The sequence below is a fragment of the Pseudopodoces humilis genome, chromosome 11 (assembly GCF_049639895.1).
Source record: "Pseudopodoces humilis isolate 2021_Gansu_Grassland_sample_001 chromosome 11, ASM4963989v1, whole genome shotgun sequence".
In the NCBI taxonomy this organism is placed as follows: domain Eukaryota; kingdom Metazoa; phylum Chordata; class Aves; order Passeriformes; family Paridae; genus Pseudopodoces; species Pseudopodoces humilis.
Window position 1 is genome coordinate 16,167,923 of NC_142210.1, and position 13,441 is coordinate 16,181,363.

Here is a 13,441-nt window from a genome sequence, read left to right on the forward strand (position 1 = left end):
GACTGCTTCTCAAGGACATGAGAGGGCCAGGAGGTCTGCTTGCCATGCTATGGTTGTAGTAATGCTGTTTGGCTACTGATACAGCTACGATCTGATCTGCTGGGCTAGATGGCAACTTCCCAAAATTATGTTGATCTTTGCTGTGGATAAGACTTGGAGGATTCTAAGGAAAAGTGACACTCTTGTCTCATCATTCTGCCATCTCCTCCATCCCTCCTTGTGGAGGTGGCTAAATATAAGTAAATAATTACGTGCTTGGCTGCCTTGTGTGTCTGAGGGAGCCAGCTGTACTCACCTCTTCACATTGCCTTGCTCTGCTACTGCAGATGCTTGTCTGTGCTCTACACATCTGTTATTACGCCTTTCCTCTCCCTCTCTGAGGGTCTCCTCCTGCCTGTGCATCTTCAAAACTCTTGATGCTAATCATCTGAGTCCCCCAGTCCTCTCTTCAGTGTGCCTTTGGGTCGGCAGGTGTGTGTGCTCAGGTGTTAAGACATGAACAGCTGTGGCAGGGTGAGTTTGCTTAAATGAGTATTCAGAAATAAACATCTCTGAGGAGGTTAGTTCTGTTCATTAGACACACAGCTTTGCGATGAGACAGCTCAGGAGTGCTGCATGGTTTGGAGCTGCTTTGCTTCTTGCTCCAGAGCCCTCTCCCACTGCACATGGGAGCTGTTAGGCTGATTTTGGACAGGCTGCACGTGTTAAATTCCAAGGCTGTTGGCTTAACAGTCTTTTTGCAGTGAAATACTTGTCTTTCTTCCATCACAGGTGGAAAGCACTGTGTGAGGAGGTATCAATACAAAGTACTTCTTTTTCCATTATACTTTCCTAGGTGAGCCTACTTACAGCGTGTTTAAAATAGATTCCAGTTTTCAATAGTACCTGGTACCACGTGAAACAGCACTTTCCTTCTTCCCTACCTTATGGTAGGTTTGTGTTCTGAACAAAAAAGCTGCTCTGTGCCAAGAAACCATCAGCTGCAGAATATGAAGAGTCCTTGTATTCCTTCTAAACAGCAACATTTCCTTTTTGTTATCCCTAAAAATTAAGATTGTAGCAGAATAGTGTAGCCCAGAGCAAGTGTCTGGGTATACATGTATCACTTCTGGGTTGAAGGGGGTTTCATTTCCTAATGTCTGTTGTGTGCTGATATAGGCAAAATTGCAAAAACACATCCTTTGTGCATGTGACACACAGTCCAGGAGATATTTATAATAAATTGGTCTGCTTTACACCACTTAGGTATTTGGTACTAAAACATAATATACTGAAAACTGCTTCTTGAAGCAGACGTCAGAGAACCTAAGTGTTGTTGCTTCATTAGTAAGTGCTTGGCTTTGCCACTGAAAGGTTTATAGCTGTGCTGGTATCTGAGCACTGAGCTGAAGAACAGTATTTTCTGATGGGATTCTTAAATACTCCCATGTAGAGTAACTCAGCTTCTCAAGTACATTTTTTTTTCTAGCTGAAGTAGCAAACATTAAACTATTTTCTTAAAAAACTTGACTTTTTCCATTTAGGGAAGGAGATTTTTTTTTTCAGCAAGTTGTGTTTGAGATCTGAAACGATGATATATTTTCATTTGCAAGTGGATATTGCATCTTTAATTGTATTCTTTTTGGATAGAATCGCAAATTTCCACAGTGACCATTGCAAACCTAGTGAAAATAATTTTGGATCTGTCATAAGTAATCAGAATTCTAGTCTGATGATTTTTGGTCCACTTTGGCCACCTTTTAATGTGATGGTAATTGAATTGTAGAAGGAAATCTGGGGGACTTTAAAAAAAAGCAATGTTTGACCTAGGAATGCCTATCAGGCAAATCTAAGTGTGTACTGAAGCTGCCAAAACTGATCTCTTACAGAGGGAGGCAAATTCCAAGTGTCCTGGATCTATTCATTGGTAATAACATAACTAATTTGAGTTGCTTTTTGTGTCTAGTGCCTAATTTTTTTTTAAGTAAGACTATTACAGTTTTGGTTTGTCAGATAATCACTGAAAGGAAAACACTGAGATTATAATGAAGTTTCACTGGATCCTGGTTGCTGCAGTGTGTTTTCACTGTAAGATAAGCTTATGAAGTACTGCCCAAGCTAACATAGTAAATCTTTCTCAGAAAACATATCTTTGCCTAGGGTGGAAATATTGAATGGTCATTGAATAACCACTGCAGTAAAGGGGTCAGAATAATTCATTTTTAGTTTGGCATAATGCAAGGAGTTTCTGAGTTTCTTCCCACTTTCCCTGCACAAAATCCTGCTCCTCTAACAATTTAACTCTCTTTGAGGATTGCCTCCATGCCTCTGCCCTGTTATGGGAGGTGTTTGTATCTCCCAGCTGAGATCTTCTTGACCACCAGTCTCTAGTGGGGCTGTGTTACTGCCCCTCTGTGCTCAGCTCCACTGGAGGGGAGGAGGATGTATAATGAAGGAGAGGGACTGTCAGAGATATATTCAGAGAACTCGGGTACCAAACTCTTGTGGTAGATTATTGCTGCCATGACTGAAGTTCCTGTGCAACAATTTGACAATTGAGCCAGGTGGACATTGGATCTGGGTAGTTGTCCCTTCTGAGCTGAAGGTTTTGTCACAGGGATTCCTCATGGCTGGTGCTTTGCTGCTGTAGACCTCTGAGCATTAGATGCAGCCCTGGTACCAACAGAATTTTGACTTCAAAAGGAGCAGCTATAAGTTATAGGGAAGTCTACATCACTTAGCTCCAGGAGTACAGAGTTCCTCATGTCTCTTCTTCCCTGTCCTTTGTTTCAGGAGCATTCACCTGTAGTAAATATGTGTGATGGCATTTAAGATACTGAATTTGGTTAAAAAAGTTAGGTAAGAAGAAGTAGATGGCTGGGATTAGCTTCCTTTTTTCTTTCTCTTGATTGAGTAGTTGTAGATCCCAGACTCTGCCTGCTGGAGTCTCTCACAATACCAGGATTTTTTGAGAGGGATGCTGAAATTGGAGAGACTACTGAAGAAGACACTCTCCAGTCAGCCAAAGGCCCCTGGTTGATGCTGGCTGTGAAGGAAAAGGCAAGTTCTCTCATCTGCCATGGTGGGAATTTGGGTGCTTTCTGATATCTGTACTGGGTTCATATGGGGCTCGTCTTCAGCAGGAAGAGGGGCCAGTGGCCCAGCCCTGAGTGTTCTTCGTCCCAGGCCAAGGAAGGCCTGGCCACCCATTTGCTGTTCTCCCTGTGACAGCTGCATCCTGGTGCTCCTGTGCTTTTGCATGTGTGTATGTGTTACTTCTCCAGGACATCCCTGCTGGCTTCTTTTTGACTGAGAAAACTGCTTCAGTGAAAATTTCCAAGTGACTTTTCGAGCGATGGGCTTTGGAAGGAGAAGTGGAAAAAAGGCAGTGCTAACAAGGACGTGTTCCTCACGTGACTGTGGGTGCTTTTTTCATTCTTGCCTGCTGAACCTTGAGTCACTGCTGCTGTTCTGCTGCACTGGGAGAGCAGTGAATGCAGCTCTTGCTTTTTTCCTAAACATGTTCAGTTCTGGTTTCTCTTCCCACCAGTATGTGCTATTCCTTGGGGAGAAATCACTCCAGTAAAGCCCTGGGCTTGTGGCAGGTGTGCCTGGGGGCATGGCCATTGGAAGGCTCCCAGCTTCCCCTTGTCCTCTGCCTCGTCCAGCTTTCCTTTGTTCCAGATCATCTTGTTCTTTGCCCAGGCTGTCTTTATGATTGACACACCATAAACTGTTAACTGATCACTTGAAAATTTATAAGGAAACAAAATGGCTCCTGGCTTTAATTCTTTGCTAAATGATTGCCTGGTATGACCTTTAACTGGCAGAAACCTTAGAGGAGGTAAGCAAATGAGGCAGCCTTGGTATCCCCCACTTTTTAACTGCTTACAACTATACAAGCAATTTTTTCCCCTACCTTGTTTGTCACCATGAAACTCTGGGTGGTTTTATCCTGTAGTAAACTGGTTTTGGCAAGTCTGAATTCATTTCAGTTGAAGTAAATAAGAAATGGTTTTACTGCTTCTATTATTCAGGCTTTATAAAGCAAAATATAATTTTATTTAAACCCCTGAATACCTGTTAATTTTCCTCTCAGCATTGCTAGCAAAGATCTCTGGGGAGAGGAAGAGCATATCAGAAGACAAAGCTGAGGATAATTAGCAACATATGAGAACCAGTTTGTCATTTGAGCAAAGCCATCATTGTCAAGTGACTGCTGGGGTAACATTGCCTGGAGGCAGTGCAGACCCTCCATGGGGACACAGCCATCTGTGAGCATGCCCTGGTGATGGTGGGGCACAGCCAAACCCCTGGGGAAGCTGCTGTGCCACTGTCCCCCTTCCCAAGTGCCGGGTCTGACACCCAGCACTACTCTGCTGCAGCCGCCTCTCCGTCCGTCATGTCAGCAGGGCTCTGTGGGACAGACTGGCCTCATCTGGGGGCCAGGGTCTGTATGTCACACAGTGCTTCTGGGGGCTTTCTCACATGGGTGAGTGCTGTTAGCCTCCTGGAGCACAGACCTCAGCAAAACGTTGTTTTATCTCATGTCTTCTAAGGGAAACAGTGACAGCTACGTCCCTTGAAACTTGCAGTTGGTGCCACGGTCTCTCCTTAGGAAAGCAAGATTTCTTTTGAATACTCTAGGCCTGATTTTAGCACATGTGCTCAAGATGCATGTGATTGCCATACAAATGAAAAAGTCAGACATCTCCTGTGAGCCCTCCAGACAGGTGCTCATGGATGCTTCCATCCCAAAAATTCTGGCAGAGCAGTAACCACAGGCTGTCATCAGGGATGCAGCTCAAGAGCAGCCTAGTATCAGCCTTCTTCATGGCAAAGATCACTTTGGACTTCAATGTTTGTAAACATTAAATGCCAGCCATCTGTAGCAGATGCTCCCAAGCTCACATACTTAAAAATTTCAAACTAGAAATTAGTTGACACTCGATTTTAATATTATGAGTATCTGGTCCATAGATCTCAGGGGAAGGAAGCTCTTGGTTATATACAGTGATTACTTCTATAAGACTCTTCATAAGCCTGGTCCACAGCTGAAGAGGGTCAACTTAGTAGATGTGATTTCAGTTTCTAAGATAAACACACATTTTATAACCCTGCATAATGTTTTTAAAGGAGATTAAATATTAAATGGATGTATGTAGGAAAGGACTGCTTATGTAATGTTAATGACTTTAAGAAATGCCACAAAATTCTTAGCCCTTAGTATTTCATAAGCAGAACTTGTTTTCTACCTCTGTCTGTTATGACTGATATAGTCCTACTTACAAAGTAGGGACTTACTTTCATTTTTGTTGTTTTTCAGCACATCTGCATGGTAAGTGAACATGTATCTGCTGTCTGTTGTAGTTCGGATAAGTAATAATTACTTCATGCTTGGCAATTCTAACACCTGAGAGATCTTTTTCCTTTCAAATAAGTCTACTACAGGCATATTGTATTGTGCTGTGCTTTAGAGCAAAGAACCAAGACAAATTTGTCATGGAAATGTGCTACAGTAACTGTCCTGTGTGTTTGATGCAGGGAAGGCTGCTGGGGTCGCTGGTGTGCACAGAACAAAGCAAGATGATGGACCCAAGGTCAATGATCCCAGGCTTCTCCCAGATGAGTTTCTTCAAAGGACAGCCAAGGTAAATCCATGGAAAGTGACAAGTAAGCATGCGTGTGCTCCCAAAGGCTGAAGGAGACCAGCCCTGGCCTCCCTGTAGCCTCTATCTGTTGATCTTTGAGTCTCAGTCTCCGTTTCAGAGAGGGTAATTGTCCAATCTGATAAAAATCAAGTGACTTGTTATTTTTACCAATTATCCTAGGTTAAATTCCATTTGTTTGTCATGCAAAATTACTTAGCAAGATTCAGGAAAAAGATTGGATACTAATATGAGTGTCAGGATATCCAGAGTTGTCAGAATTAATTCTTACAGACTTTGGAAAGGCTGCTAGTACTGTTGATTCAAGATTTGAGTCAATCTCTGAATGTTAAGAGACCAGAAAAGGGCTGCTGGGTCAGACTGGGTCAGGTCTCTTCCACGTCTTGTGCTTTCCCTTGCGGCCTCTGATTCTGGTCCTGTTGTTGGCTGGGCTGCTCTAGTCTCATCCAGTGTGGCAATTCTAGCACTCAGAATTGTGCAGAGGTGCAACTCCTGAAACCTTCTGGAAGGACTCTTCTGTATAAGCTTAGGAAATCAGCTATAATGTTTCTGTTATCCAGTGATTTATTATGGTCTACAAAAATATAGCCTGGATGAACACCTCTCTGGAACAATTATTTAGTGATATTGTAAGTTATTATTCTTTTCAAAGCCATCTTGTATAAAGGTAAAATAACCCCTAACTTCAGAAAGCACAGAGAGAAGGAGAGAACTGCCAAATTCCCAACAGCACATCCTTTCCTGTGGTTAGCATTGGATCTGCCAGTTTTTGGACTGGCCTATTCTGTGCTGACTGTTGAAATCACAGGCCGAGAATACAAATGAAAGATTTTACAGGAGTTGCTTGTATTTTGTGGCTAATTCCCTGCATTTGGAAGCATCTGCTTCTTGTCTGGTTTTGTTCTGTAATCAAGAAAATTGCTGTAGAGAGCTAGCACTTGGAAAGCACTTAGCTCTTCTATAGCCATGAGCAAGATGGCAAGGAAAATACATTGTAAATAGGTACTCAGTTAAATAATGCACACACTTATATACACACAGGGAAAACAAGATACAGACCTTGTGACTTTTCCAGATACTCTGCTGAGCATTTGTGTATCCTTATTCTGCTAAATAAAGTAAGTTTCTCTGAAGATATTAATTATAGGAACTGTTGTCTCTCCCAGGTGGTCTATATTTTGGAAAAGAAGCATTCTCGTGCAGCTACAGGTTTCATCAAACTTCTGGCTGACAGGAACAGTGAACTCTTCAAGAGGTGTGCCATGTTCTCACCTGTGGACCACAGAGTGCCCAGGGTCTATGTGCCCTTGGCTGATTGCCCTCCAGACTTTGTGGCCAAGCCCGAGGCCTATTCACAGATGCTCTTCATCTGTCGCATTGTGGACTGGAAAGAAGACAGCAACTTTGCATCAGGGTATGTGGCTGCCATCAGAAGTAGAGATGACTGAAATTTCTAGTTGGAATTCTTGTTTTCACTTAATTTGTTACGAACAGTAGAGACAGAAATCTGTTAACAAGATGCTTGTCTTGTGTCCAGATTTATGTTCGGACAAAGGAGAGCTCATTGCTAGTTAATCTCATAAATGTTAATTTCTTCGAGTGCTTGTTTCAGTGCTGGTCCATCACAGCATTGATGAGTGCATGGTCTAGGGGGAACACACGTGCTCAGCCTGACCAGCACAAGCACCATGGGGTTCTGGCAGCCTTCCTGTCTTTCCTCCCTGTGTGGAAGAGTAGTACACAGTGTGCAGACATTTCCCTTCTGCCAGGGGAAGATCAGTGGCTGTGAGGCTCATCTTTAGTTTTTACGCCTTGGTTGGTAAGAATTAGAAAGAAGTCACAGATTTTTGTGGTTTTAAATTTGCATTGGTTCAAGGAGGAATAGTAGAAATCAAGAGAAGCATGTGAGAAGGGTGTTGCACTCTGTGTGTTTCATCAGGCACTGTAAAGTCATCACTGTCCAGAGTTCAAATTGCTGGCAGTGCTGTGAAGAAGGAAATTTTAAGCCAGCACTAGACAAGTGGACTATGCTGGGCTGGGTCCAGATTGCAAATTCATTTTGCCTCTCCATAAAGAAGACAGTGGTTTTCAGCATTTTCACTTTCTTTGTTGGGTCCACTGTAGGGTGCCAGACTCCCATCTGGAGTGGCCATGCTGTTTCTATTGAATGGTCTCAGTATGAAATGGTGATTTCAGTTTCCTTGGGAATACTTACTAGTCCTGGTTTAGTTGGTAATCCAGAGTAGGTAACTCTGTGACCATAACTGTGGTCAGATTTTACAGGTGCATTTGGATTTAATCTGGAGCATGTGCAGTAGTGGGAGTTGTTCATAAAGTCCAGCTTTTCTCTTGCCCTTGAAAAGCAATTCTGATGGGGTAGCACAGCCGATGCACAGTGTGAGCACTGCAGGTTTGGGAGTCCTCAGCTCAAACTTCTGGTAAAGCTTAAAACTTAGAGTAAACATTTTTAAGAGTGTGTCGGCACAGAGCTATCAACCCTAGAACTAAAAGTAAACTAAGCTTAAGTCCGCATTTCACAGTTTGTCAGTCGTAGCTGTTTTGTGTGCCCAGTATTACAAGTTTCATGTGTGTTCCATGAGAGCCACGTGAGCCATGAAGTCACTCAGTGTTTCCTAGATAAACTGCAGTGCATGAACTGCAGTGGCCTCCCTTTGAGCCCCACTTAACTAGGGTCTGGCTGTGCTGTGAACTTCACTGAGAATAAGTTTCTTACTGGCAGAGATTTGCTTTGTCTTCTTTGACTCCAACTGAGAAAAGACTGGAGGGTGATTGTAGTGCTTGGCTTCTGATCGTGAACAACCCCCCGTTTCAGCAGAAACAGGGGAAATTAGGAGGATGGGCTAATATCTTTTTTATTGGCTAATGTGTGTGTCTTTAATCTGTACTTCTGACAATACTGGATATTCTCATCTGTCTGATTTGATCATTTCCAAGATGTAAAGGGTGTTGTCAGGAAAGAAAATGTCCATGATTGTGTTCATACATAGTTGTTTCCTCTGGGAGTTGGTTGCACTTCAGTAAGTGCCTTGTGGAGATGGGAGCATAAAACCTTGGTGACCCCTTTTGTTTTTAGCCATAAATAATGCTTGTTTATACACGGAAAGACGAGGAAACCTCTTGAAGGTCCCAAAAGGTTCTGTTTGCTTTTGGGCTCATTTATGAGCCATGTTGCCTTATTTATAATGACTTGTGTTGCTGGTCATGGCCCCTCTGAAGGAGAGAAGAGCAGGTGATCTGCAGCTCTTTACATGCTTTGTTTAGTGAAACTTTTTGTGCACCCCTTAGTTCTGCCCACAAAGTTCCTGATATGCCTTTGGCACCACCACCGTGGTTTTAAAGGTGTCTGGACAAGGAACATGTTGGTCATCACCCTGCACTGTCTGTTGGAAGTGTGACAAGGGAAACTCCCTCCAGGGTTGGCAGTCCTGTCCCCTGGATGCCTTGGGTGTTTCTAGGTACTCCATCCTGCAGCTGAACTCTCCCAGACTGGTTGTGCACCTTCCTCAGCTTTCCTGTTCCCTTGGGAAGTTCAGTGCCAGGTTTCCAAGCACAGTTAATGACACAGATTGGTTTTTACAGTGACCACGTGCGGGTGGACAAATGAGACACCCCTGCCAAGAGTTTGGTAGTGGCATTGGCCACCCAGGGTGCTCACCTGCACAGGGGCAACCTGAGAGTCCCTGGAGGTCCCCTTGGGGAGGGGGGTGCGTTTCTGTGTCATGATTGCCACCTGGTGGTCACCAGCGTGACACTGTCCCCTCCAGAGGCCACCCTGTCACCCCGACTATGCTGGGAAGGAGTGGTGAGGAACTCATAGCCCCAGCTCTTGCTGGCCGTGCTGAGTTGAGCTGCTGTTGCTCCCTCCTACATGTGAAGTGACTTTACCTTGGCAGTGAAATGCTGTATGACTGTACCTTCAGGTACAGGTAACAGGTAAAGCAAATTAGCTCCAAAGCATTCTCCTTTTTCAGGTAAATATTGCACATGCTGCCATGTACCATTATTTTCTGGGGACCTTTCTCAGTCTTGGAGTCCATGGTTGTTTGGAGTATTAGTCTAGACGTCTCTGCACTTTTGCAGATGGTTAAGGTGGAATTTTTTTGTCCCAACGTGTGATGATGGATGAGATTATTTTAAAAAAACACCTAATAGAAAAGCATGGAATCACTGACTCCCTCTGTGTCACACTGGGCTTGTGGCCATTCTAGCTCAGGGTCTTAGATATTGGTCTGTCAAGGTGACATGATTTGTTCCAGCTTTTGCAATAAAATGAAATGTTGCAGGGTGTTATTTCACTTTGCTGTTTCCAAAGCCATTTGAGTGGCTTGAGTTCTTTTCATTTCTGGCATTTTATTCTGGGTTGGTTTTTTTTAAAATTCGAAAGTGTATTTTGTTTGAGGGGAAATAACCAGATACCTTGAGTAGTTCTCTGTAAGGCTCAAGGGAAGGTCCAATTCTCTCAACACAGCCGTGTAGCTCTGTTGAAAAAACACCTTATTGCAGATGGATGTGTCCCTCAATAAAGCTTTGTTCCCTTGGCACAACTAATCACTGTGTGGGGCTGCCCCATCCGTGTTGGGAGCGCCATGCTGCTCCTGTGCTCTGATGGGATGTGACCTGGCAGCTGAAGGAAGGCATCTCCATGATGTGTAGCAGGGCTGGACTGTGCTCTCAAGCACTGGGGTTCCGTGGCACAGCTCTCTGTCCCTCTGATGCACAGCCCTGCAGCCCTCTCACCATCCCCACTGGCATCTTTCCTCAAGCCTGTGCAGCTGTGTCTGTGAGTTCTGGGCCCTGGACAGTGAGAGCACCCAGGTTGGTCTTCTTTGCTCTCATCTCTTCTCTACAAACCTTCTTAAGGACTGGTGGCTTGTGTGGGATGTTCTCCTGCTGCTGAAGGAAACCCTCCATGTAGGATGACTGTGGACAAATCTGCTCCAGGAGAAACTGAGCGAGGGTGTTAAGGTCCCAATGGAAGTTACTCCAATTTGGGAGCCTGCCTGGCTTCTCAAAGGAAACAAGCCTTATGTAATCCTGCTTTGTCTTTTTGGAGAGTTCTTACCACATAACCTTTGAACACACTGGCATTTTTCAGCTCAGTGGAGTTGAAGTGGAATGGAGAGAGCTCAAATATTCTAGCCAGAGATGGGTGGCTGAATAGATGTGATGAGTGTCACCATGAGAGGGAAGAGGCAGCTTGAGGGTGTCTCTGCCCCCAGGCACATCCATGGCAGGTTAGACTCTGGTGAGCAGGCACCTTGGAGCAATTCAGTGATCTTGCAGCTATGGCTGATTTGGAGAAATACCCTGTTTTGCCCCAGCCATGGCACGTTCCAGTCAGTGCAAGCTGCCACCATGTCTGACATCAATCCAAGGGTATTCAAGGAATTCAAGGTAATGCTCCCTCATCAGCATCACAGAAAAGAAATATTTACGTCTGTAGCCATTGTAACTTTTTTTTACCTTTTGACATTTAAAAAAAAGAGAGATGCACGCAAGCCCAGGGTGTCACAGACGCCGTGACTCCCTGGGAGTGAACGTCTGAGTACTGCTGGGCCCGGTGCCCCTGGTTGTTTATAAGCCTCTTGAACTATTCTTGCTACCCTTGGTGGCCGTGGAGCCCCAGGAATGATTTTGCCGCCTGGCTGTTACTCCGGGGCCATCGGTGATCCTATATGCATTACCTTTGATCACATGCTGTCCTGTCAGATTTTGCTCTGATGCAAGTCATCATGCCTGTGTGACTGTAACATGGCCCCAATTAAAGTCAGTTATACACTTTTTATTTCAAGGTACTTGGGAAATGTTCCCTGGAACACCGTAAATCAAATGTTAATTACTATTAAAAAAATATCAGTCCTATATCAAACCTCTGGGTAAACCCCTTGTGGTTCGTAATCTAATTTCAGTAAACGGATCAAGAGGAACATGGGTTTCAAGACCGAGCTGGAAAGCACTCTGGCATTCAGAGGTGCTTTCCATGGCGTGTCCTGCAGATGTCCAGCTGCCCTCCCAGTGCATTTCCCAGATCTGCCCTGCCAAAAGAAAGGGTACCTGAGACTCAAGTTCTTGACATTTCTCCTGGGTAGGGCAATGTGCCCTCTCTTTTCCTGTTTTGTTTTTTCCATCCTTGGTGGTGCTGGTGGGCCTGCGGACCCAGAGGCTCATCCCTGCTCAGTCCCAGCTCCGCACCAGATGCTGGAAATGAAATGGTGATTTCTCTGTTTTATTATTACTGCTGAGAGAGAGGGAGATAAAACTGATGCCTCATTTATTTACATTAAAATAAGGATTAGCCTGGGACCCAGCTGCAGGAACAGAGAACTCAGCCACGATGCCAAATGTGCACGTATTTCTGCCATGCAGTTTGTACATAAAATCGAAACAATAAAGGGAAATATCTTTTATCCTTGTTTTCATTTTTATTTTAAGGCTAGACGATGTGAACTCTACAATTTACCATACCATGAAGTGAGCAATCCTTTCCAGCATATTACACAATGTGACAGGTTTATTACACAGCCCTTCCCGTTGTGAAGAAAGAGCTTTGCTCCCATAAAGAAGATGGGCTTGCTTGTGCTGAGAGTTTGGGGTTTGTTCTGTGGGTTTATGGCACGTTTGAAGCCTTGAGACTGTCTTGCTTGTCCAAATAACAAGTGCACTGTTTTGGCCCCAATTTAGGAAAGTAATTAGTGTCTGTTCTCACTCATTGGAATTAAAGCAGAAGGATCAATATAATGATTGTGTATTTTATGCAGTGGAAAAACACTTATTAGAGTGGCTGGTTTTGTGCTGTATTATTACTCCTCTCTTTTGTGTCATATTTTGATGGATTCGCCTTAATTTCAGTTGTAATCTTCTTGGGTCAGGAACATTATCTCTATTGACTGTAATGTGCATTGGCCTAATGTGAGTATATTAAAAAATAAAAAGTAATTTAACTCTGTGTACTGTAGTGCAATCTAAAGGTGAGAAAAGGGACAGGGGGAGCCACCATGTCACATGGGTTCTCACAGGATATCTGTAATCAGCTGGAGGGGGAACAAATGTCTCGCTCCTTTGGAGTCCTGGTTTGCACAGAGTCCAGAGCTGAGCCTTGATTGACACCAGAGCTGTTGGAGAGATCCATGCTGGGGTTTGCACTGGAGCAGATGGAAACTTTCTCCAAGCGTAATAGAGCAGCAATCTCATCCACACTCGTACAGAGTACTTCATCAAGCACTGTTAGCGTGGGGGGGACAGTTTCTCCTGTCTGTGACTTGTTTCTAAATCACTGGCCCCTCTCCAGTTAGCTCTGGGTTCAGAGGCCTCTGCTTAGTCAGGAGAGAAGGAACAAATGACTGGGAATGCTGAGTTCCTGGAAGGAGCCTAGAAAATGATTGGAAAGATCTGTGGGTTTGTCTGTGTAAGACTCCTGTAAGGGAGGCAGTGGGTGATCTTCACACCTGTGTTCACAGGGCGTGGGTTTGCCCAAGCAGAGATGTGTATCCTTTGGGATGGAGAGCAGTGTACTGAGCTCCCTGTGGAGCTGTCTGGTATTTGGTGTGAATCTGTTCTTCATTTTTGGTAGTAGATCTGTGTCACCTTTGTCAGTGGTGAGGAGAGGAGGGTGTGGTCTCAAGGCAGCCATGTGTAATGCTAGTGCTGCCTCTGTGGACAGCTATGCTTTTCTTATCCCTGTGGAATGCATTTCTCTCTAAAATTGGAAACTTTCTTACCTTTGTAAAAACCTAATAATTTAAAACATCTACTTCAATTTAGATACATAAAAA

The 13,441-nt window shown here is 44.1% G+C and overlaps 1 protein-coding gene across 2 annotated transcripts in view; it reads left to right on the forward strand.

Annotated features, from left to right (window-relative positions):
- DIS3L2 (DIS3 like 3'-5' exoribonuclease 2) overlaps positions 1-13,441 on the forward strand; it is a 178,629-nt gene that overhangs the window by 63,968 nt on the left and 101,220 nt on the right. For both annotated transcript variants that reach the window (XM_014254371.2, XM_014254372.2), the window contains exons 8-9: positions 5,524-5,630; positions 6,815-7,062. In XM_014254371.2, the coding sequence (XP_014109846.1) occupies positions 5,524-5,630; positions 6,815-7,062 (355 nt within the window). The remainder of the gene's footprint in view (positions 1-5,523; positions 5,631-6,814; positions 7,063-13,441) is intronic.